At 41.4% G+C, this 25,719-nt stretch overlaps 2 protein-coding genes and 1 non-coding gene across 6 annotated transcripts; all 3 read left to right on the top strand.

The window, feature by feature from the left end:
• Nucleotides 1–57: 57 nt before the first annotated feature.
• sfmbt1 (Scm like with four mbt domains 1) lies at nt 58–16,688 on the top strand. Of its 4 annotated transcripts, none has more exons than XM_088308937.1 (21): nt 58–167; nt 5,098–5,150; nt 5,244–5,338; nt 6,589–6,832; nt 7,502–7,590; nt 8,697–8,949; nt 9,770–9,867; nt 10,467–10,568; nt 10,715–10,874; nt 11,003–11,085; nt 11,593–11,719; nt 11,949–12,062; nt 12,485–12,527; nt 12,610–12,674; nt 12,770–12,909; nt 13,621–13,730; nt 13,889–14,064; nt 14,305–14,486; nt 14,657–14,881; nt 15,074–15,202; nt 15,290–16,688. In XM_088308937.1, the coding sequence occupies exons 2-21, from the start codon at nt 5,126–5,128 to the stop codon at nt 15,428–15,430; spliced, it is 2,601 nt and encodes an 866-aa protein (XP_088165063.1). In that variant the 5' UTR covers nt 58–167; nt 5,098–5,125; the 3' UTR covers nt 15,431–16,688. The 4 variants fall into 4 exon arrangements, with proteins under 4 accessions (XP_088165063.1, XP_088165064.1, XP_088165060.1 ...); XM_088308938.1 differs by having other exon boundaries at nt 12,488–12,527; XM_088308934.1 differs by having other exon boundaries at nt 59–167; nt 12,607–12,674.
• A 99-nt stretch (nt 16,689–16,787) lies between these two features.
• stimate (STIM activating enhance) lies at nt 16,788–24,559 on the top strand. Its single transcript, XM_088309762.1, has 8 exons — nt 16,788–17,682; nt 19,653–19,701; nt 19,806–19,901; nt 20,031–20,152; nt 20,750–20,862; nt 22,246–22,323; nt 22,487–22,630; nt 24,255–24,559. The coding sequence occupies exons 1-8, from the start codon at nt 17,487–17,489 to the stop codon at nt 24,366–24,368; spliced, it is 912 nt and encodes a 303-aa protein (XP_088165888.1). The 5' UTR covers nt 16,788–17,486; the 3' UTR covers nt 24,369–24,559.
• trnar-acg (transfer RNA arginine (anticodon ACG)) lies at nt 23,483–23,555 on the top strand. The gene has a single exon. It is a non-coding gene; the product is annotated as a tRNA-Arg (tRNA).
• Nucleotides 24,560–25,719: the final 1,160 nt, after the last annotated feature.

A 25,719-nucleotide genomic window follows, 5' to 3' on the forward strand; every position in this document is an offset into this window, starting at 1 on the left:
TCCGTTTTAGCTTGTCGTCCGGTGTAACATGTTCCTTACTTTTATTTTGGCAGTAATAAACCGGACACGTGTCTTTGACTCACACTAGCTTCACATAAGTGCTAGCGAGCAGGCAGTCGGCGAGAGGATCGGCATCTAAAAAAGCGACTTGGAAAAACTACTTAACGGTAAGAGACGAATTCGGCGACCAAATATTCACGTACTACGCACTGTTTGTTACATTTTACTGTCAGTGTTTTACGCCGCGGTGTGCCACTCGTCTTTTTTCCTGCCTCTCAAAAAGACGAGTCCGGCTCGGTCGTGGAAAGCGCCTCCTTATTGCTCGTCAGCCTCTGCTCGCTCTTATTGCTGGGAGCCCGTGACGTGCAGTAACTTGACTCGCTGGTTCCACGCGTCCTCGGTGTGTACACACATATAAACAGTCGCACATACATGCACATGTTTAATCAACAGTCTGAAGCCAAGTAGGAGACGTCCGTGAGCGGCCATGCGTTGTGCACGCATCAGTGGGAAAGTTACGGCGGCGCAAAAGGGGAACGGTGCACTCACCCAAAGACACCTAAAAGGGACATTTGCCCTTGAATATCTCGAACTGGTTTACATAGTACATAAAATGTGGTGTTGGGCAAATATTGTCAGCGCTCTTCCATATGTTATGCCGGTGCTTGCAAATAGGTGGATGCTGTTCAGGTTGCGTTGTTGACTTGTAATCGCCTTGTGGCCTCCAACTTCCCCATTGTGAAATCTGACTGATCCGCGAAAGGCGAAGTGGGGAAAAGAGTGAAATAAAGTGACACTTAGTTGTTCATCATGGTGTATAAAAGTGCATGTAGATGTACAGTATCTCTCACAAGTGAGTACAAACAATACAATACAAGACATTTTCCAACAGCTGGAGCTGGAACAAAGCACTTTACATATGCTGTAATATAAATGAGCAGTAAATTAGAACACAAATTTAAACACAAACACATATACAGTAGATATGAGTTTCGTCGAAACCATAGAATGAAAATCTTCAAACGAGTTTTTAAAGCCTCATCTTTTTGTAATTAAAGTATTTCATCATAGATTTTTCATGGCACAACTCATCAAATGACAGTTCTCTACAAATAGTCAATGTACACCTTGTATAACAATGTGCATATACTTTCCCCTTCAAAATAACTCAACTCACAACTCGTAAGGTCTAATTGAAGGCTGGTAACAAAAGTGAGCGCACCCCTAGGAAAAAAAATGTAAGGGTTTAAATTAAAATTATTTAGTTTTATAAAGTATATTCTTGAAATTTCAACCTGTCAGCGGTAAATATTCTCAAGTCTGGACGAGGGATAGGAACGATTTTCGGCTGGACCGATATTCGGCATTTGGATGAATATTGGCATCGACTTTTAAAAAAATCTGAAGGCAGATTTCAGATCTGTCTGAAATTGAGTTCACTTCAGGAAACCTTTTTTATTAATCTATTTGTTTACTTGATCAATTTCCTTTATAAAAGATGCTGTTGATCCTGGAAGCTCCCTGTACTTTTTGTTCATAGAATTTCAAAACATAGCCGTCTATTTTCTGTGGGTCTAAAATTAAAAGAAAAACCTTCAACAAGTAACAAATTTAGTTATAATAACAAACTTGCTTAATGGCATTTCAACCAAGTTAAGAGTTGAAGTTGGTATTTTTTTCCCCAAATTTTGACGCTAATATTTTGTCATTTACTGCAAATGAATATCAGCTCCAAATATCGGTGTAATAATCGGTATTAACCAATCTGAAAATTCAGTTTTACATGTCAAATTGTGTCACTTGCCCCCCAAAAATGACTTACACAATTTCAACATGTTTCATGAGAAGTGCAGTGAAGGTAGCAGAATGGGCCATGAGGTCAAAGGTCATATTACCGTAGTCAGAAATTGTTTTCTGGTGGATTTATCTCTTATGGGGGATTTTGGAAGTGCAACATCCATGTTTTGTTGGCTCCCCCTTGTCGTGTTGGCTCATGTGACTCACCCATTCACCGTGCTGTAGCAATTATTATTTGACCTCATGCAGTCATGGTAGTTAAAAATTGACCTAGTGGTTATCACATCTGCCTCACAGTTCAGAGTTTCTGAGTATGAATCTAAACTAAAGATATCCGCTATTTTAAAAGGTTCTCAAAAACATTTCTTCACAGCAGCAATGTAAACCGCAATAATTCATTTATAATTTAATTCCATTTATAGTTGTAAATGCTACTACTATTTTTTTCATATGATTTCTTTTTTTTTTTTTTACCGAACGGTAGCAGACATTTGAACAAACTTTCCCTCACAGCATTATCAATATACAATGTGTCCTTGTGGTAGCCGACTCAAAAATTGCTTCAACCTCATTATGTCATTTCTGGCAGTGGTTCTAACCCATTTTTTTAACAAGTTGAGAACAATAAAACAAATCTTGCTTAAAAATAGCCTCTGAAAATTCATGTACAGTATCTTAAAATTTAAAACACAGTTTCAAATGAGTTTAGCAAACCTCCCAAAACATATTGCTAGCTAGCTATGACGTTCGCTAGCTAAAGGCTATGTTGCGCAAAGTAACGTCTCCTGAGGCAGCAAATAATAAATAATCCGGTTATGTTGATTGTGATGAGTTCTTTTAAGAAATATGATTTTATTTTTATCCTTTGAAGAGAGATTTTCTGCCTGATAGTGGAAATTGTTGAGGATATCCAGATCACATCTAGCTTATTTTTTTTTTCACGCTTTTGATAACATAGCCAGATGGCATTTCAACTGAAGAGTTTTCAACCAAGGATGCCCTCACTCACAAAGTCGCTGAAGGTGGTTAACTCTTCTCAGATATTTTCAATGGACAGTTTTGTTTTGTTTTGTTTTTCCTTACACGCTTCCTTATTCACTCTGCAGTCAAATGAGACCAGGCTTATAAAGAGACAAACAAGAACATGACTTATGAATGTTTTCTTGATTTGACACAACAAACTAATCATTTATACGTCAGAATTTAATTTTCATGTCTTTATGATGCGTATCTGAGGCACTCAGCTTTTCTGTGCTGTTGACATTTCCTGGAGTCTGCTTGCTATTTCTTAAACATGTTTAGCAAACTGATAGCACCCGCAAGGTCGCAATCATTTCCATTGGCCTCTCGCAACTTAACACAAATTTCAGGATACATCTGAAACGGATGCATGTTTTATTTCTCTCCCAATTTGTCTGTGATGGGAAGTGCAAAATAGTGATTTCATAGTCAATCAAAGGACGTGATGGACAGCTAAAGAATTTTGAGTCCGAAATGAGGTACTACATTTGGTGACACATCACTCACTGGTTAAAAAAATAAAAAGTAGCACGCTTATCTTGGATCATAGCTCACAAAACATGAGTTGTCCGACCATTGATTAAATGCGATGCTGATGTTTCTTTCATTTCATTTGCAAGAAACGCTGCGGCGGTCTGTAATTGTGCCGCTTGTCATGTCGCACTTCCTGCTCGGAGACCTCAGAGGTTTTGGAACGCTGCAGAACTGCTTCATTCATCACGTGCCAATGAGAATTTGCACAATCAAAGATTTGGTTAGCGGCTGAGATGTTAAAAATAAAGCGGTAAAGAAATTAATAAAAAGAAGTGTGCGCTTGCGGATGGATTTGGCCGTTTTGCTTTCATGCTCAGTCAGTCTCAGGTGGTGCAGAGGGATTGAGATTGGTTGGCTGCTGCGAGTTATGCTCCGTGCACACCATTTACTGTACTCTATATGAAAGACGGGAAGTTGTTTTTCTTCCTGTGTGCGTGTGTGTGTGTGGGTGTGTGTGTGTGTGTGTGCAAGCCAATGTGGCGCTACTCTACAAAAGGCTGCATGAAGAATGCTTGAAAAAAAAATGACAAAAAGATAAGTTTTAGGGAAAAGACAGTCAACAAAGCATTACCGTTATGTTTACGTGAACAAATGAATTCATAGGCGACATCTTTTCCACACTTAACTTTGAAGTCCAAGTTTCCATGCGTCCTCCGACTCGCTAAGTGGTGAGGATGCTTTTTTTTTTTTTTTAAGCGAGTTTGGTGGTTCAGGTTGAATAAGGAAGTGGCTTGCTGCTACTTGCTAACTGGTAGAAGTTTAATTATTAGCAGTTGCGGCATTAATTTATTTTGCCCCATCGATTCAAGTGTGTACACACGGCGCAGTGATTTGCTATCCGGACGAATAAACAACTTCACAATGTGGTGAGTTTTAGGTGTTTACATGCATTTAAAAAAAAAAAAAAGTTTCAAAGAAAATGGTAGTAGCATGTGTGTGGAAGCATCTTTGCGTCCATTATTGAGATCAGTACCAGTTGTAAGAATAGAAGCTGTCAACTTAAGTTCTGTTCCATTGCTCTTTTTTCCCACTCTTAATGTTGCAGAGTGTGACCCCGGAGACAATGAGATCCTCTGGTGTGTATGTATGTGCCGGCGGGGGGGTGGAAAGACAGAGGGCGGGGTCGAGGGGTGAAAGGCGGCGCAGATCCTGGCGGAGCACGGGGGTCACCGTGGCAGTGGGGTGGCTGAGAGGGGGTGGCGTGTGATGTGGGCCCCGGTTTTAATAGAGATGTCCCGTGTGACAAAGACGAGGTTGACAGGCCGCCTGAATGGCGCTACTGTGACAGTCCAGCATCCCGTTCGCCGCCGTGGTCCCGCCCAGCGCTCCCCTCATTCACGCCGCAGCTCGAGTTGAATTAACTTGATTTCATGTGGGCGTCACAATGCTGCAGGTCACGCTGACGTGTCAACGCTTGACGTGTGTCCACATTAACGTCAAGCCTCTCAAATGTAGATTTCAAGGCCCATTCGGGCTTACGATTTTCAAAACATTTTTGAAAGTAGAGCTTGGCCCAGATTGGAATTTTGATATTTTTAGATACTGATAGGAGATGTCTTAAAAAAACTTTTTTATTTTTCCTTACAACCTGTCGAAATGGAAAAGTTGTTGAAGTGACATTGTATTGCTGGTTTGAATTAATAGGATGACGTCATATCGCATCTGAATTTATTTATTTTTTTGATTGTTTTTTTGGGGGGGCCCAACCTTATTCATTTGATGGATGACAATCCTATTCTTTTCCAGAGCGCCTAATCTCAGACATCACACCAGCATGAACCAGGAGTCGCTGGAGCCTGGTAAGATTTAGAATTTTTCTTTTGTAAGCAGCGGAATAAAAAAAACAAACTAAATGGGATACAAAAGGAAACAAATGTGTGTTTGCGTTCCAGATGGAGACTGTGCGCAGGATGTATCCGACTTCAACTGGGATGACTATTTGGAGGAGACTGGCGCTGCGTCTGTGCCTCATCACGCCTTTAAACATGTGAGCCCTCACTTTCTCTTAAAACTCAAGTTGAACATTTTTCAAAGATTGAAAATTGTTACATTTTTTAAAAATGAAAATGATCTATCTCTCTAGCTATCTATCTATCTAGCTAGCTATCTCTCTAGCTAGCTAGCTATCTCTCTAGCTATCTCGCTAGCTAGCTAGATAGCTAGCTAGCAGTGGATGAAAAATACAAGCTAGCTGGCCTTCTTTTGTGAATCTGAAATCTGACTAGCTAAAAAAGAAACAACACATATTGGCAACACAGAGGAAATTAAATCTGATTGGACCCAAAAAATAATTAATAATAACTCATAATTGGAAGCTGCACAGTTCTATACTTCTAAAATTGTATAGAAGTCAAATAACTGTGCCAAAAAAAACTATCCAATTGCATGCTGAGCTGCTGACATCACATGGTCAATAGTTCCCACCATGCCATAAAACCAACCTTGTAGCGGTGAAAACGCACTTTGTGCTCCATCGTCTCACACTTCAATACTTTCTGCACTCCCTTCCGCGAAGCAAGCTCTGGTAATACAAAGTGAACGCAGGCCCCAAGACTGTTATTTTCCCAATTAAATGGACATGGATTTATTTGTTTTATCACAATAACGTGTGTGCGGCTTTCTTTGTGTTTAGGAGCTGCACCAAAGCAAAATGCTGTCAGTTGTGTTGGCATGGCAATATATTTTTACCTCTGTTGTGAAATTGGTTACTAAGAGACCAGTCTATTCAATAAAGACGCAGCGCTATACTGATAGGTCTTCCATTAAGAAGGGTTACCAGTTTGTTCATGGCATCGGAATGGCTGAGTAGTGTTACGAGTGCAGGAATGTACTAGTCGTCCAAAAAAATCGGAGTTTGCATGTTTTGTGTGCGGTTCATATTATGTAGTCAAGCGACCTTTGTTACATTCTGTCAAACAACACGCAAACAAATTTTTCTTTTATTGTGTCTAAGGGCGAATCAGTAACATTCTAAATGTCTGTTTTTGCTTACACATGCTCCATAAATACATTAATACTCAGCACGAAGGCAAACAGTGTCGTGCCCTGAGGTTGCCTCAGTTTGGGCTCAGTGCCTTGCTTTGGGGCACTTTGGCAGAGCTCAGGAAGCAAAACGAGCAGCTCGCCAGCAAGCGACATTTGGTACATAACTGCTTGTCTTCTCCCTAAGCTAATGTCCTGACAGACCGAGCCAAAGGAAATAAATTGAACGTGTCCATAATTTTGTCCCGGTTTCAGGTGGACCAGGGTCTGCAAACGGGCTTGACTCCAGGCATGAAGCTGGAGGTGTGCGTGCGTTCCGAGGCTGACAGTCCTTATTGGGTGGCCAGCATCATCACAACATGCGGCCAGCTGCTGCTGCTCCGCTACGAAGGATACCAGGACAACCGCAGCGCCGACTTTTGGTGTGACATCATGACGGCCGACCTGCACCCACTCGGCTGGAGCCGGCAGCATGACAAGATCATGAGAGCCCCTGACGGTGAGGCCGAGTTGGAATCTTTTTGTCCTTCTTCATTTAAAAGCAGTCAATCTGAGTCTCATTGTCAGGGGGCGGCCATTTTGTCATTTTTTGTTGACTGAAAATGACATCACAGTTGCTCAGGGCTCAGGTAATGACCAATTAGGGTTCACCCGTTTTTCTGAAGCAGAGCCGTGATTGGTCGTTATCTGCGCAACTGTGATGTCATTTTCAGTGGACAGCAAGTGACAAAATGGCCGACCCCCTGAAATGGACTTAAACGGGTGGATTTTACTGCTTAACTCATATTCCACTTTCCCAATATTAACCCAGTAAAAAAACAAATAAATGGATCTTTGACGTCTTTAGCCGTCAATGGTTGTGAATGAGTTCTCTTTTTTTGTGTGCAAAAATTTGAGTTGCGTATCAGCTTCGCCACTGCTCATGTAAGAGGAGAAAGAAAAAAAAAACTCTCCGCACTTTCAGCAACTAACTCACCCTGTTCCTGACGTCGCTCATTATAGGCCACACCCTTTAGCTTCAGCACACGTATTGTAGAATCCACGTCATACCACCAAGCCAAGTGAACTCTGATGCGGGTGAATCTTTGATTTTAGTCCTGGCGAGAGCGAGCCAGTTGGGTTCTAAAGCATTTTTTTTTTTTTTTTTTGTGTACGTGATCCACCGCAGGTGTGCGTGAGCGGCACCAGGACTGGGAGGCTTTACTTGAGAAGGCCCTGGCTGAGGAGTGCGGCGCGCCTGCCAACCTGCTCGAATTGGTAAGGCGAGCAAAACGCAGCGGCTGCCCTTCAACGCGCGTGAGCCGCATTTGTCTCACGTGCGCGCATCTGTGCCAAGTGTATTCTGCCGCAACGTTTTCCCGACTTGCTGAGAAACGCTTCAAATTATAGTGCCGTATTATTACGTGGCAAAGTAGTTGGAAAAATAAAAGGTGACAGTTTTTACCCTCAGATGCACTTTGAGCACACGTTATTGGCACGTTGATGCACTTAATTTTGTCACCTTCGTTTCATATTGTTATTGTTATTGCGCCACATTTGAGTTTTAAAATGGATAGATGTGCTTGACGATTGGTACGAGTAAAATATATTATTTTCATTATAAATAGGAATGATAATTCAGTCAAATTTATTATTCTATCGTATTAATTGTAAAATCTCAGCTATATAAAAGGTGCTCTTATGTATTTTAATGAGAAACTCTGATTTTATTATTATTATTTTAATTATGTGTTGTTTTATGTTCAACATTAGGCACACACCTCTGTTCCAGCTGCAATTATTTTTAAAGTGTGCTATAAATATATTGACTTGAATATGTTGCATAATTAATTCAATTAGAATTAATTAACCATTTTTTTATTTAAAAAAAAGAAATATACATATATATATTTTTTTTTTATTGTTAAAATTAACTAACAATATAATGAGTAAGAAATTAATTAATAAGGAAGAAGTACTGTACTTTTAATTGCATTGAGGGGAAAAAATGTCTAATTTGATGGCGCGAGTATTACAGTATTCTTGCTGATGTAAATTCTCAGTCGACACGACGAGAAAAGAAAAGAGCTGGCAAAAAACCACCAATGAGAACCTGGCACGTCTCAACTGTGACGCCGACGCGCAAACCTCGACCTCACTTTGCTGCGCCTTCAACATTCAAAATCAAAAACAAATGTATGTTGTGGAAAATAAGAACTGAAATATTTTGATTTTCCAGTGGCCTTGCTTCCCTTCTGCTATTTAGTCATGCTACACATTTCCCTCCCAGTGTGAATTCCTCACCTTGTCTCGCCGTGTGCTCATTTGTGTTTGTGTGCGCACGTTCTCGTCTCCTCACTTAACCCCTTCCCTGCTTTCCTCAGCCTCAGCGTGGTCGAGACCCAATGGAGCTGCTGAGTGCCGGCTGCTATGTGGAGCTGCAGGACAGTGTTGACCCGGGGCTGGCCTGGGCCGCTGAGGTAGAGGAGAATGTCGGAGGGAGGCTGAAATTGCGGCTGGTCGGCACAGAGGGCCTCCCGGACACGCCTGCGACCCTTTGGCTCTTTTACCTCCACCCACGCCTCCACCCGCCCGGCTGGGCTCAAGAGCATGGCTGTGCCCTCAGGCCCCCTTCTGGTAAGTGTCTCGGTCCTAGCTCAAGATTTAGATTCATCGATATTCAAGCAAATTCAATATGTTAATATGTTATAGATCTACCAAAGCGGAATTGTTGGAATGCTGAAAGAATCAGGCATTTAGACTGTTTTTCCACAAACAAAAGGCGGGGGGGGGGGTTTCAGGTTTTCCCAAAACTAAACTAAATGAAAAAAATTTAATCGCCTTTTGATGAGTTTCAGCCACTCTGAAAATACAAATAAAAAAATGAGAATTGTGAAATTGAGTAAAATTTCTCATTTAAAAAAAACAAAAAAACAACACGCTATTGATTGAATTGTTGTATTTTGGTGGCGTTGGCAATCATCATCCAATCCGACAATAAAGTCAGTTGAGATGAAAATAATTCATATAATTTATATTATATATACCTCATATCACATGAGCACCATTTAAATCGCAATGGCTCATGAACAAAATGTGTGTCTTGATGTGGTTGGTTGGGCCAATGGAAACTCAAATTATTTGACATATTATTTATAATAACTAAAAATAAACTTATTTGAATCAACCCTTTTAGTATTTGTGAATATTATTCCACCTGTTCTGTACTGAACAACCCGTTTTCTGTGTTTGAGTATTCAGGAGAATCCCATTTGTTAATAATGAAGCTACAAAATGCTCCGCGGGCTGTTTTCTCAAACTGTGATACACCTCGTCCAACTTGAGCTCTTATCGTTGTTGCTTAAGGCCAAATAGATTTCAAATGCAGATTTGGTGCTCAAATTGCGTTTTATTGACTTGGTTGACTTGTTAATACCGATACGGATTTGTTTCTCAGAACTGTCGGCCCTGCGAACAGAAGAAGAATGGGAGGAGGTGAGACAGAGGATCACGGAACTTCCTCAAGATGAAGCGCTGACTGCAGAGCTCAATAAGGTGCTGACGGCATCAACGTGTTATTGCTTTTCCACATGTTAGGTCTAAGAAAGAATTATGATTAATCTCTAAAGCAAATGCTCTCAAATTTGGATCTGGGTTCCTGAGCCAAAGTTTATGAAAATAATTTGCAATAAATGATGTGTTACTATTAAAAAGAAAAAAGTGCATAGCTTCAAATGGGGGCCAGCGGATTATGAAGGCCTTTTTTTTTTTTTTAGAACAAGACAATAATCAATTATTTTAGAGAAGAAAGGTGCCTTTTTAATCCAAGAATAAAAGTTGTAATATTACAAGAATAAAGTTGTATTTTTGAAATTCATCTGTTGAAAAAATGACTTTCTCCCCTTTTTAAACTTTGACTTTAAAAATCATACTATTGGGACTTCATCTTGAAAAAAATGCTAACATTACAACCTTTACTCTACAAAAATGTGAATCTGTTCTTAGAAATTTTTGAAAATGGAAAACATTTTAATTCCAATGACATTTAGAGTACACTTGGTAGTTATGTTTTATCAGGAGAATAAAATGAAATTTCTTTCTCCTAACAAAACAAAAAAAGAGTCTCTAAATATGCACTTGTTTGGTTGACTTAGGACCAGCCTGTGATTGCGGCTCATTGTTTCAAAGAAGGGATGAAATTGGAAGCCGTCGACCCCGCTGCACCCATCTCGATCAGGCCGGCCACTATCGCCAAGGTAACACACTTTACTGCCAAATGAGTTTCATTTCTAATGTTTGCACTTAATCATCTTTGTTGGCTTTGTTCAATGTTTACCTTGTCACCGACTTCCGCCAAAATGAGATGAACCGAAAACTTTTTTCATGTTTCGGCCATCTCTAGGTGTTCAATGAGCACTACTTCCTGGTGACAATGGATGACCTTTGCGGTGTTGAAGAGTCCGAAGGCCCCGGGCGCTCCTTCCTGTGCCACAGAGACAGTCCGGGGATTTTTCCTGCTCAATGGAGTCTTAAAAATGGACTGCCTCTCAGCCCGCCACCGGGTTTGTTTTGTGACTTGTTGTCCCTGATAATCACAAACACTAACCTGATTAGATCACTCGCTGTTCCGTTGCTTCTGACCAATCCATCATTTGTCCTTTTTTTTATGTTTACTTTGTGGTGTGTATAGGATATCAAGGTCCAGACTTTGACTGGGCAGATTACCTAAAACAGTTTGAGGCCGAAGCAGCTCCTCAGCACTGCTTCCCCACTGTAAGTCAGAATCACCTTTAACATCTGGAAGTGATCATCAAATGTGGAGTTTATCGCGAGCTGCTCCTATCACACTGCTGTTACGTGATGACTGAATGAGATGGAGCCCAAAAAATGATTCATTTCTTTTTTTACCTGGTTGCAACCTTATTTGCAACTATATTTGCGGAATAAATCAGAATTTGTAAGTCGAAATATACATGCATGGTATATCGGCTGGAACGGAAGACTCCAAAAAAAAAAGAGAAATCTTAAAAGTCCATAGTTACTTGGAACATTTTTATTTATTTCTTTTTTTTGATGTGGTACTTTCAAAAAAATTCAAATCAAACCGCCAGTGTAATTAATATCCCATCAGTTAAAATTTTAATGGCAGTTTTTTTTCTTTCATTTTATCTGATTGCTTTGCATGTAATAACAACTTTTATTGTCGATATATTGTAAATACCAGACAGGAAATATATATGCCATGTACTGCTTTTTTTTTGTTTCTTTCTACACGACCAGGAAACGTGTGAACATAGCTTTAAAGAGTCCATGAAACTGGAGGCCGTCAACCCGCTGTCACCAGAGAATATTCACGTGGCAACCGTCAGCAGGGTGAAAGGCCAATATATTTGGCTCAGCCTGGAAGGTGAGAGTGAGGACCGAAAGAAAGAGTCTTGGCTGTAATTGCTTTTTAGTGGTCTGCATTAACACGTGTCGTGTTGCGCAACGTTAAAGGATGAAGCTATAAGCTGAACCTTGTCACTGACCTCTTATGGAGGAGAAAATTGGATGGTGACATATTAAAAGAATTTATTACAGGAAACTGCACATTGTTCTTTAAGGGAAGTCCTAATGTCTTTGTTCCCGTTGATCAGGTCTAAAACATCCAATGCCTGAGTTGACAGTTCATGTGGACTCTCTGGACATCTTTCCTGTCAGCTGGTGTGAGACAAACGGTTATCCACTAGTGCACCCCATCAAGCTCACAGGTAGGCAGGCATCTCTTCGCAATCCAATGTACAGATATGCTTAAAGTGTTATTTTCTGCAAAATTAATCAGCAAATTTATTTTGTTTATTTATTTTGTGCAAATTGTATGGTGATTTGGATTTAGATATGTCCTATTACAAGCAATGTGGGTTTTTTTAATTTACTTTTTTAATATCTTATAATAATATTATAATAATATTTAATATCAGAAAATGGCAAAATGGCCGCCCCTCGAGATTTTGCTGCTTATCTCATTTCCCACAAATGCTATAGTCATCAAAATGTTGTGTTTCAAATAGTGTTACTGCAGAGAACATATTCTTGTTAAAAAAAAAATAAAATTCAAGTTGGCTTCCTGTTTAATCTTTTTATTTTCTATCTTGATTTCTATCACCACAAAAAACGTCAACTTGTCTTTCAGTAGAAAATGAGAGGAAGATTGCTGTGGTGCAGCCTGAGAAACAGTGAGTATAAATATAAATATGAGTCGAATGCTTCAATTTGTCGTGCTGAATCAACTGTCTTGTTGGACTCATTTTGCAGCAGAGCTCCGCCAAAGTTGTCATCACCTGACACTGTTAAGCAGCAGATGGCAAATCAGCCAGAGGCTGGTCAGTCAAATCTTTCATTGACAAAGCTCAAAATGTTTTCCCTGCGTGTTGCCTGAACTAATCATTTGTATGTTGTGTTTTTACCCACATGGCAGGACAGGGAAATGGGAAATATTGCTGTCCCAAGATCTACTTTAACCATCGCTGTTTCTCCGGACCGTACCTTAATAAGGGACGCATAGCGGAGCTGCCTCAGTTCATCGGCCCTGGAAACTGTGTCCTTGTGATCAAAGAGGTAATTATTTATTTATTTTTCATTAGCGTTGAATCGTCGTACGGTTCCTCTTTATTTACTTGAAATAAAATAATATTCACATGTTAGAAATGGTTCACCTATTAAACCTAAATCCAGATCTGCAGTACAGAATATTGTGTCAAATTTGAATGACTTCAATTAAAACAAAAATGAAACTCATGCATGTTTTTTATGAACTACACAGTGCGGAATATTTCATAGTTTAACCTTTTAGATTTTTTTTTAATATAGCTTACAGCTAACAAAAAAAAAAAACTCACTATAGCATCTTGAGGAATTTGAAAGACACAGAAACCATCGTATATCATATTTATTACTTGCACTGTGAATGCACATTGAGGTACAGATTGTTAAAACAGTGCCTTGTAACACGGCAACAACTTTGCTCATTAAAACAGAATAGACGCAGGAGAAAAAAAAAAAATCGAGATTTATTTAGTGTATTTTCTGAACTATAGCGCGCCCCCTACTGGTGAAAGAAAAATCCACTGAAAAGCCACATCGTTGTATTAGCCGCATGGTTCAAAATCTCGAGAAAAAAAAAATAGCGGCACACAGTCCGAAAAATACAGTAAATCTAAATCAGGGGGAATTTGTAGCTGACAACACGTATTCACTTTATTGTATTGTCGTTATTCAATCGACAACTATGTGCTTCCTTGATACACGTTTTTTTTACTCTTTGCGCAGGTTTTGACTCTTCTGATCAACTCCGCGTACAAGCCGAGCCGCGTGCTGAGGGAGTTGCAACTGGATCAGGAGAGTCGCTGGCAAGGCAATGGAGAGACTCTCAAGGCCAAGTGAGAGGAAAACGCCATTTCATTTACAGCTCCTCTCGCACGACTTGCAGGGAGAGTACAAGCGTTCACAGCTGGGCGAATAGAACCTACACGCTCGGCTGCGAATGTCCTAAAAAAAAGAACAAGCGGAAGTAAACGTGCTTCTCTTTGCGTTTCAGATACAAAGGAAAGAGCTACCGTGCCACGGTGGAAATCGTCCGCACAGCAGATCGTGTGGCAGACTTCTGCAGGAAGACCTGCATCAAGTTAGAGTGCTGTCCTAACCTCTTTGGACCTCGCATGGTTCTGGAGCACTGCTCGGAAAATTGCTCAGTCCTCACCAAGACCAAATACAGTAAGCGGATTCGCCCTCGACGTTTAGTATAGTTGAACATCGCGCTTGATTATGTTCAACCTTCGAGGTTCGGCTGAAATCTTTTTTTTTTTTTTTCCATTTAGAGCTAATGGTCTCATTACATTCATGTCATTTGCGTTTGTTCCGCACGTTCATTTAACTTTTCAAACAGTGCTCAAATCTAAATGATGACGATTAAAAGTCAGGCAAGCATGCAGCAATCGTCTCTCGTCTTTCCAGCGGCGTATTACTACGGGAAGAAGAAGAGCAAACGTGTGGGCCGCCCGCCTGGAGGCCACACAAACCTCGAGGCTGGAGTGAAAAGACGAGGGAGGAGGAGGAAGCGAAGGAAACAGCTCTTTGTCCATAAAAAGAGACGCTCATCAACGTCTGTAGATAACACACCCGCTGGCTCGCCGCAGGTAACTTATTTTTTTTTTCTTCTTTTCTTTTTCCTGCCGCCTGGTATTAATCGCTACCGTCCAGACCTTTCCTCTCATCTTTCGGTCTAGAGCAGCTTAACAATAATAATAAATTATCTGATCATTTGAACGCATGTGCCCCGCCTTCATTGAATTTCTGTGGCTTTCAGGGAAGTGGCGAAGAAGAAGATCTTGACGAAGATGACTCCCTAAGCGAGGACTCTGGATCAGAACCGCAAGATGATCTTCAAGATGATTCCGAACAATCGGTCGAAAAGTCTCAGCCCCCCACACCGTCCCCGTCCCCGCCTGCGACACCCAGGCCCACGCGGCGGCGCCGTAAACCCCGCTCACCTTCGTTCTCTGACGATGAGAACCACCCTCCGTCGCCAAAGGTAGGAAAAAAATTTTTAGATCAATATAAAAAATAATGTTCTGGTAATCCAAGTACCGTAAACCCAATCATAATAGCTTGATGATGGAGTGAATGGCAAATAAATTTCATCCTCCGTGAACAAAGCATACCTTTTTACCTTATATATTAAAAATTCTTGCAGAAATAATACTCTTCTAATCTTATTTTGCAGACGTCAAAGACAGAATCTCCTCAGAAGTTGTGCTTGGACACCAGCCCGCTCGAGTGGAGCGTGACCGACGTGGTTCGTTTCATCAGGACGACTGACTGTGCACCTCTTGCGCGTATTTTCATGGATCAAGTAAGCGAAAGACAGAGACGCGTGCGCTCACAAGTTCTTCGGGGTAACTCCAATGTGTTGTAACAACGGTCAAACTTGTTCTCGTAGGAGATCGACGGACAGGCTCTTCTGCTGCTCAATTTGCCAACTGTGCAGGAGTGTATGGACCTGAAGCTGGGACCGGCCATCAAGCTGTGCCATCATATTGAGAGGGTCAAACTGGCGTTTTATCAACAGTTTGCCACGTAGCTGAAGGACAATTAACAAAAAAGGGACTATTTATTCATACTTAAAAAAAAAAAAAACACTCCCGTGTCCCATTTTGACCTTGCTTACACTGGATCTCTTGTTAACACCTGCACATGACCATGTTGTGTCGGACAACAAGAGAAGAGAAAACACCCACGGTGAGATTTCTGGGTGTTTAAAAAGAAATAAAAATACAAAAGACAGCTGCAGAGGGTAAATGAAACACACAGTAGGCTTTTTTGAGGTAAGGATTGAAATTAAAGCCTTTGCATAAGTTTAAAAGCCTTTATTCAATTGGGTGTGTTTCGAAGAAAAAAAAAAAGATTGATTGAACGTTTTCATTTGAAGTTTCAGAAAAAGGCTTTTTAATTTATTGGTCTTCTAAGTGCTCCAAATCCCCCGCACACCTTCTTTTTTTCATGTGAATATTTCTTCCTACGTGCTTGTAAATATTTGATATTGTAGTGTCAAGGCAGAAAGTCTCTTGCCTCTAATCTGGTACGCTCACATTCACCATTGCAGTTGAAATGTTAAGAAAGTTGCTGTCATATCTGGACAGAAGCGCTGGAAAACAGCAATTCTGCTTACATTGAAAAAGTCAAACCTCAGAAGTGAAACCCTTTGATACTTGAACCGCTTCCTGTCACAGTGAAGGGACGAAATATCTCAAAGCCTTCAAGCAAGCTTCGATACTATCCATCTATTATCTGAGCCACTTCTCCTCATGAGGGTCACGGGCGTGCTGGACTCTATCCCAGTCGTGTTCGTGTTCATGTTCAGCCGTATAGTAATACTGATGTGATGTGACCGCATGGTTGTATATACTGTACACAAATATATTTAGTGCAACAGGGTAATTAAAAGAAAAACGATTTAGATAAATAATCCAAATAAGCAATGTGGAAATGCTCTAAATATTCACTATATTTGCACTAATTAGCTTCAACTCTTTCAATTAAACTTAGTTTATTGGGAGCACTACCCCTGTGATCGTTCGAGCCAAATGATAACATACAGTATTTTTGAATGAACTCAAAGCAAACAGCAGATAAACCAACAGATTTAAAGCAACGGAATGCTTTGTAAAGAAAAGTTCTTCATTTAACTTGTTCTTGTAGTGTTATTAACTGTAATGAATTGTTTGTGTTTTTGCAACTACAACAAAAAAGCTGCAGATTCCTATGTTCTCTCATTCGTCAATTGTTACAATGAATACCATGCAATGTTTTTTTATTCCCTGTTTGAACATAATTATTTAATGAAAACAATCCAATAATAAAAAAAACAGCTCATTTGATATCGCCGTTGACCGTTTTTTTTTCGCACTTCATTTCCCAGAGTACATTTCGGATGATCACGTGACTCGTCCGCCTGTCAACATGAGTGGGCAAAGGGAGCTGTGTAAGGAAGCTGCGGGATGCAAACGAGTCATGACCTGCAATTTCTCATCTCGGTCACCTTTTTAGAAGCCACAGGACGAGCGTTTTTGTCGGCGTTTAAACAACGGAGTGCACGCCCGAATCCTTTCGACCTCTTCAGCCAGAAATGTGGTTTGTTATTGCAGCTGAGCAATGCTGGATAGTTAGCTTCGAAGCTAAGTAGTGAAGCTAGCACAGCAGCATCACTCGATTTGTCTCTTTGCGGTGTTTTCGCTTAGTTCCCGTCGCAGTTTTGATAAATGAGCTTTTTGTCGAAACAGAACCATGTTTGCCACATCCAAATCAACTCGGTGACTTGGTCGACTTTCTGACTCAAGTCAACAGATTGCCACACGCCGAACATTTTTTAAGTTGATATTAATGTCACAGAACGACTTTTATTCAAATGTTCCCTTCCCACCTTTGACTTTCGAGACATTTCCTACATGCGTGAAGAGGGAGAATAAGCATGAGAGGTCAACATCTCTCCCACAAGGCTGTGCTGCTTTCTCTATCGATTAGCTGACCAACATCTGCCGGAGGACAGAGCTGTCCACGGCCTGTGAGTGAGGAGAATCCATCCGAGGTGTCCCCCCCCCCACTCCCCCCTCTTGCGTCTGGTCCACGTTTTTCGAACCATGGCTGATAGTGGGATGCACACGCTGTCCAAGCCGGGGGACGTGGCAGGACTTTCTGCAGTGCCCCTCAGCAACACGTCCTCGGGCCCGAGCCCTGCAACTGACACCAGAGGATGTGAGAATGGCGCTCTGATGGATACATTTGGGATCTTTCTTCAAGGACTCCTCGCTATGATGGCTTTCAGCATCCTCATGTGTGAGTATGGCCTTGTATTGGACTGGAATTGCACTGTCCAGAACCATCACTCGTCTTTCACTGCAGTAGTAGTAGTACCACTAAATGATAGCTGTGCAACAATTTGGAGAGTCATAAGAGCAGACATAAAGTGATCCGTGGTGCGGTATTTACAATATTCTGACAGTTGTGCAGATGATGAGGATAATCGTGACCAGTTGCCGTACTTGAAATGCAACTTTGGGTGTCCAATTTTAGTGCGATGGAATTTACTTGCCGTTATCATAAATCTCTTAACCGTCCAGATATGCAACAATATTTTGCTGTTGTTGTCTCTCTGTTTACTGAGAAAGGAAGACTTTTTCAGACAGCTCCTTCACTCGTGCGTATTGACACCATCCGAGACTGTGCAGTCATCACAAACCGCGAAAACAGTACGGCATCAGTTACAAGATCGGGACAAAATACATTTTTGGGAACAGAAAAGGTCTTAAGTTTTCCTCAATTTGTGTCCTGAAGCTTCCCTCTTCAAAATCTGAGTGAACTAGTTTTTCCCTCTTGACCCATCGATGGGCCCGTCTTCAAAGAGGTTTTTAATTAATCGATGTCATTTTTAATTAATTAACAGTATGTCATTTACGGTCGAATTACAACTCGATGTCACACCTTTTGCATTTAAATGGAACTCAAGTTCATTTTTGCATTGGCTAGATTTGAAACCCCTCACAATAAAAGAGTTGCCCTCGACAATATATCAGAGCGTTGAGACTGGGAGGGCAAACTGTGCTCAACAGAGCGGTGCTTCCATTGGGTCAGTGTCTGGCACGGCACTGCCAGCTGTGTGACTTAATGAGTGTGTCCCGTCACAGTGCAGCCTCTTGTAGCGACGGCACTGAGGAATCTTTCAAGTATGATTTTTTTTTTTCTTTTTTTTCCCCCCTCCAAGCAACAGTGTGAGCCGACGATTTAGTGAGTCAATGTGAAGGGACTCAGATTCGTTTGCTGGGTGTGTTCAGTGTGAAGTCACACTTCTTGCTCACAACATGAAATAACGTCACTGCTTGCAGTATAACTTGCCCACATGAAACAAAAAAAACATTTGGGATTTTTATAGAAAAACAGAGCACGATTGTGAACAGCAAATTCTTTATTTTTGTTGGACATCGCCCTGCTGTCTGTTGCGCGCCCCTGTTGCATAAAACCAGTTTGACTGCATGACACGCTGGGATTAATTAAAGGCAGGTGTTCTTTATAAAATACTTTAACTCGATACGCTGTTCACCAAAGGTATTAAGATATGCAAAAGAAACCCCCCAAAATAAATAAATAAAATAAATTGCTGTCTGCTCACTCCCAAAGTCGCAAAAACACGTCAAATGTCCATTTTGCACTTTTACAGTCCAATGCCAGCAATTGGCTAGTATCCAGTTGGTGTACTGCACCTCTCACCCAAAACCAGTTGTCATAGGCTCCTGGACACCAATAAGAATATGGAATATAGAAAAAGAAACATGCATGTTAAGTTGATTGAAGACTCTTAATAAGTGTGATTAGAAATGTTCGTTTGCGCCGTTGTGGGAGTGAACACAGTTGAACGCGACTTGTTTCCGGGGCAGTGCAAGTGCCTCCTCTCATTCCTTTTAAAAACAGTGCACGAGAGAAGCATGGTCTACATTGTGGAAGCATAAACTGAATCATCTTGATACTTTAAATGAACCTTAGACTTAAAGAATTAAAAAAATATTGCTTGTATTTGACTATCCCTGCTTCAAATTGTCCTTGGGTGTCAATGTGCGCGCGAATAGTTGTTTCTCTAAATGTGTGCTCTGCAATTGGCTGGCGACCAGTCCAGGGTATGCCCCGCTTCTTACCCAAAGTCATCCGGGAGCGAGTCCAGCACACTCGGAGCCCTAATGAGGATACGTGGTATGGATGAATGTGTGATCCATTGCATCATCACACTAATGGCTTCCTGTCTCCTTTCTGCACAGTGAAACGCTTCCGGGAGCCCAAACATGAAAGGAGACCCTGGAGAATTTGGTAAATTGTCGACTAGAATAATTCTGCCGCCATCATCAATTGAGAACTCAAGTGGAATCCGTAATATTGACGTATATTCTAACTTTTTTTTTTTTTTTTTGCAGGTTCCTGGATACTTCCAAACAGGCTATTGGGATGCTCTTCATCCACTTTGCAAATGTTTACCTTTCAGACCTTACTGAGGAGGATCCCTGCTCGCTGTGAGTCATCCTTTTCTTTTTTTTTTTGGTGAGATGCGACGTTGCGTTGTGTAACGTTTGTGTTCATGAAGTGGACGCTAAACGTCATCCTAGCTCGGGGGCACATTGGAACTCATTTTTGTTCCCTAGATACCTCATTAACTTCCTATTGGATGCCTCGCTGGGCATGTTGTTCATCTACGCCGGCGTACGAGCTGTCAGTGCGGTTGTCGAGTGGAGGCAATGGGAATCTCTCCGCTTTGGAGAATACGGTGAGGCGTGTGTGCGTGGGTTTGTGTGTGTAACGCGGCATATTCTTGTAATACCGCTAACGTCCAAAGGAGGGCAGCAATAAGCACGCCGATGCTGGTTAGTTTCTCCCGTGTTGCAAAAGCACATGGCATGTCATACAACTTTATGAAATACTCAGTCGGTCCAATCATAAATATGTTGAACTTGAAATTTGAGCTCTCGGAAATACTCTGTGGACCCATAATGTATGTGTCACAAATGACAGTGACAAGAATGACGACATATTTGGTTTTTTCTATCAGGATTGTTGAACTGAAAATTGAAAATGAAAAGCATTTTCTTTCTAATGTAGCAAAATTAAACTTTTTGGTTTGTATCTTTGGATTAATGTTAAATACATGTGTGTCATTTGTTTATACACGTCGGCTGTTGATATCTTTGTGGTTTGTATTAAAAAAAAAAAAAAAAGACATTGTTGATGTTTAACCTTCGCCGTTCAACTGGGCGAGTGCTTTTGCCCGTTTGGCCGAATGCAGAAGTAGACTGCACATATGATGGATTACTCTACCTTATTGTGTATTTATTTATTTTATTTTATGTCCTTCTGCGGTGTTTAGGAGAGCCTATACAGTGCACTGCATGGTTGGGTCAGTGTATTCTCTACATCCTCATCATGATGTTTGAGAAAGTCCTCATCATGCTCGTCCTGCTCATTCCCCAATGGAAGAAGGTCAGTATTTGTTACATGAAATAATTGAAACGTTAAACGCAAGTTTGTGTTTATACATGGTATGTTAATGTTCATGTCGGTTAGACTGATTATCGGCCGGGCCAATTATCGGTGCTGAATATTGGCATTGAGCTTTTTTATAAATCTGACAGCTGTTGATAAATTTATTTAAAACTGTGTTAACTTCAATAAACATATCCATTCAAATGTTCATTTAACTTTATAAGAGGTTATAATGACCCTGGGAACAGTCTGCATTTTTCGTTTTTGTTTTAAATCAAAACAAATGTGTGAAATTTTTGTCATTTTGGAAATTTCTAACTTACTTTAGAAAACTTTTACGAGGTATTGTTTCAATTTTCATCTATCTATCAAATCTGAAAAAAGTGTTCAATAAAGTGAAGAGTTTTAATGTTTTTTTTAATTTATATGCCAATATTTTCCTTTTTACTGAGAATAAATATTGGTTCCAAATTTATTGGCCCCCTTGATTGCTATTAATCGATGTTGGGATCGGCCATGATAAAAAAACGTATTGGTCTGTCTAATTTTCATCTTTTATTTTTTTTTTTTCAGTTTAAAATGCATGATTAAATTGAATTCTACCAGAACTGTTGATGGCTTGTAAAAGCCTGCCATTATAAATATTTCACAAAAAACTCTCAATTAATGTAAGACAATTCTGAGCTTCCCTGAATGAAAAAAATAAAGCATGAATACTCGATCGTGGCTAGAAAATTTCACTTACTCCCAATTTAATATTCACATCGATCATCTCGTAATAAATTCTGAATATGTCGCTGAACTAACGGTGTGTGTGTACTTGCGCAGCTCACTTTATTCAATCACACTTTTCATCTTCAAATTTTTATGACCTCCACCCAGGAGCAGGGTTGAGCTCGCATTATAAAAACTCTGACTTGGAAGCCTTGACTGGGCGCTACCTAATTGAAACTACTTTTTTTCTAGGGCCCCGTTCATGTGCGCTTTGAGTCGTCATCATCACACACACACACACACACACACCCACAGACGTTTTTTTCTTATGCCCCTGCCCTGAGGTTATGTAGTCACACCTCTGTATGTTTATTTGCAGAATTACGCAACCACTGGACTGGCTTTCATGAAAAGGGAAACGGTGTAGCACCGGCCCAAGGAACAACCCAGGAATTCAGTCGTTAATATCGCTGCGGGCAATTTAAATGTGAACTGACGCATTCCCTCGACATGTACGGTTAAAGAAAGTGGGTCGATCGTAGTTTGCATTCGGCCCGCTGAGGGCGGCCATCGCTGATTTTGTGACTTGGACACCCCTGCAATAAATATTGTGTATATTTCCTGTATGTTTGCTATACAAGCATATGTGCAAAATGTGACTTGCAGCTGGCGCTCCTCAACCCGATCGAAAATCCCGACTTGGAGCTGGCCATCGTCATGCTCATCGTTCCGTTCTTCGTGAATGTAAGTGTGGCGCTTCGTCTTCTTGTGTCTGTGCACGCTTATTTTTCAGCTCCTCACATTTGTTTTGTAACCAAAAATAAACCAATAATAAATAAATAAAATTTGTTTGTGGTATGGAATGTAGAAAAAGCACTTGGTGAGACTTCCCCCCCGTTGTTCGCAGGCCCTCATGTTTTGGGTGGTGGATAATTTCCTCATGAAGAAGCACAGAACCAAAGCGAAGGTGGAGGAGAGGGAAGAGGACGCGCGGGGGAATGGCAAAGTGCGCTACAGACGAGCTCTGTCCCACGACGACTCGGAGTCGGAGGTGAGTGTCCCTCATGTGCTGGACACGTCGGCGACGTGTTTCATAACTTTTGTTTTGACGTAAATAATAATGCGCCGGTCACGAGTTTTCCGGAGACTGCACTCCAGCCTATTCTGAGATGTTTCTGTATTTTATTATTTTGGTTCGCCTTTCACGTTCCATCCGAGCGATGCGCACATTTTCACGGCTGCCGGAGAGTCGGTCGTCAGCGGCTAGGCAGGCGCATTTCCCCGCTGCCCACCTCTGCTCACTTCAGACTGTGAGCGGCCGCGGCAGCGTGACGCACCGCTAACCCCGTAAATGTTTCTACATCGGGGAATTGGGCGGAGAAAGCGAGTAACACCATCTGTGAGGCGTTATCCTTGTCATGCTGTATTTTTTTGTGATCAGCTGAAGAAATTGGGTGGAATGGTTGTTTCTCAAATGGACTTTGTTTGTCCACAATGTTCTGACCCACACGACCGCCGTGTCATTCGGGTTTGGAACTCCGTTGATGGCGCTTAACCGCCTGAACTTGAACAACTGCAGAAAATGTAGCTTTGAATCCGATGATTGCTTCTTTCTGGTTGCTTCATCGCTCTTTGCACCATCTGTCGGCGTGGCCGTGTGTGTGTGTGTGTTTGCGTTGACTCACAACCATCAATCATCAACCGTCCAAAGTTGGCCGTCTAAAACTGAGGAATCCCAAATGTATGTGCTAGTCTTGAGCTGTGTGTGTGACCGCGTGAGCGCTCAAAGAAGTGCACACAAAGGCGAGGATCTGTTTGCAGTGCGCCTCAATGGGGTGCTGCAGGCAGGAGGGGGGGAGGGGCGAACTCTATAATTTGCACTCTGGAGCAGAGCAGCAACACAGGGCCAGTGGCGCAATGGATAACGCGTCTGACTACGGATCAGAAGATTCTAGGTTCGACTCCTGGCTGGCTCGAAGTTTTTTTTTTTTTTTACTACGTCTTTTGTTTTCCTGAACATGCTTTCGGATCAGAAGATTCTAGGTTTGACTCCTGGCTGGCTCGAAGATTTTTTTTTTTTTTTTTACTACGTCTTTTGTTTTCCTGAACATGCTTTCGGATCAGAACATTCTGGGTTCGACTCCTGGCTGGCTCGAAGTTTTTTTTTTGTTTTTTTTTTACTACGTCTTTTGTTTTAATAATAATAATAATAATAATAATTATTATTATTATTAAAACAATAATTTGCCCTTTATTAGTCCCACAATGGGGAAATTCGAGATTCGAACCCAGGCCTCCTGGGGAGACTGGGTCCTGAACGCGGCGCCTTAGACCACTCGGCCATCCTGAACATGCTCTCTTTTTTTAACCTTCTGACAAAACAGGAATTGCTTCGATGGGAAAAAAAAACAGAAGATCACAAATTCTTTGAGTTTGTCGTAATGAAGATTTAGGTCTCTTTTTGTTTATTTTTGGACACAATAAAATAAGCAGTTTTTACAGTTTACAAAATATATATTAGTTCTCAATTCGACCAAGTCACACGCATCCATTTTTTTCACCCTCAATATGTTGATTTCGATTCAGAATGTGACCACATGAACTTGCAATTCCTGATGTCAACCTGACCTTGCATCCCATCATTAAATCTTCTTTCACTCTCTTTCATTTTCAAGATCCTTTTCTCAGCGGACGATGAAATGGACGAGTCGGACGAGGACGACGTCCGCCGCCTCAGCGGTCTGAAGACGGTTAAGAAGAAGAAGCTGCGCATGGGGATCCCTGTTTGACGCGGAGTGCCTCCACGAAAGCGCGGCCCGCTTCGTAGCTTCCCCGCACTTCCTCCGTGGACGGACCAGCGACCTCCTCAAAGACCCTTTCGAAACATAGGAACCCCTTTAATGGCAGTCTGCAGGTCAAACACACTCATGTTGCATTTTGACATGACATACCTGAGTGAGTGTGCTGTGAGAATAATATGAAGTCGGGCGGGCTTGCTGCAGCGTACGGACGCCACGCAAATGCTTTCTTCCTTCTTGTTGCGTATTCTTTGACGCCGATTCCATTTGTGTTGTCGCGTCCACGTGCATATGCTCTGCTCGTCATTCCTCAGGCTTGGAGGAAATGAAGCTGGCGATAGAGGTCTGCAGCAGAATTCTCTAAAAAAAAAACAATCACACATCGTAAAGTCCAGTCACTGCAGAAGTCCTTAAATTCCCCCCCTACTGGTATCGTTTGTCTTAACGACTGCAACTTCACGTCCGTTTGTTTTTGTCTTTTTTGACTCTCCTGCATCGTTTTCCATACAGGATTCATTTATGGGCCAAAAGATCGACTATGCTCCAGAAGTGTTCTTTATCCCGTCGTTCTCTTGCGCAACTGATCGCGTTGTTTCTCTTTACTTTGGTGTCTCATTGGCGCAACCATGCGTCCGAGTGACATGAGCGGCAGATGTTTCGTTTGTTTGCAACCTTCATGTGATTTTTGTTTCAACCAGAGCGACGGATTTTCAGGCATGACGGGGCTCTGATTTGAAGAATGTGACATGCATAGACCTCAATACTGTTAAGTGACTGTGGACCAAACAGTTGGGCGAAAGGTTGTTTGTATCAAGTATTTGACTGTGTGTGAGTGCGTGTGTGTGTGGGCGCGGGCGCAAGTGTTTGCAGTCCATGTGTGTGATGCAACCCTTTAAAGTAAATAGAGCGAGATGTTTACCGTGACTGTGATGATGCAGCAGCGCCGCTGTGGAGGATTTCAAGGTAGCACGAAAAAAATGAACTTTTATTTGAAAGGAGGGAAATCTTTGCCGTGTTTATCTTGCCCATGACATGGTGATGCATTCTGTTGTTGTTGCAAAAATTATTCAGAAGAGAGGGAAAGGCTGTGAGTTATTAGAAATGATTTTCCAATAAATAATGTGATAAACTGTGGTGGACTTGTGCTAATATTAGTTCTTCCTCATACCTCGCGAACGTCAAATGACAAAACTCCAAAAATTGTTATGTCGTGATTGGCCGTTATCTGAGGCCTGAACAACTGTGATGTCGTTTTCAGGTGGCAGCCAGCGGCAAAATGGCCGTCTCCTGAAATGGATAAAAACTGGCGGATTTTTGCTGCTTAATTCATATTACACAAATG

The sequence above is a fragment of the Idiotropiscis lumnitzeri genome, chromosome 11, assembly GCF_059441095.1.
Source record: "Idiotropiscis lumnitzeri isolate Australia: NSW breed Sydney's pygmy pipehorse chromosome 11, RoL_Ilum_1.0, whole genome shotgun sequence".
Classification (NCBI taxonomy): Eukaryota; Metazoa; Chordata; class Actinopteri; order Syngnathiformes; family Syngnathidae; genus Idiotropiscis; species Idiotropiscis lumnitzeri.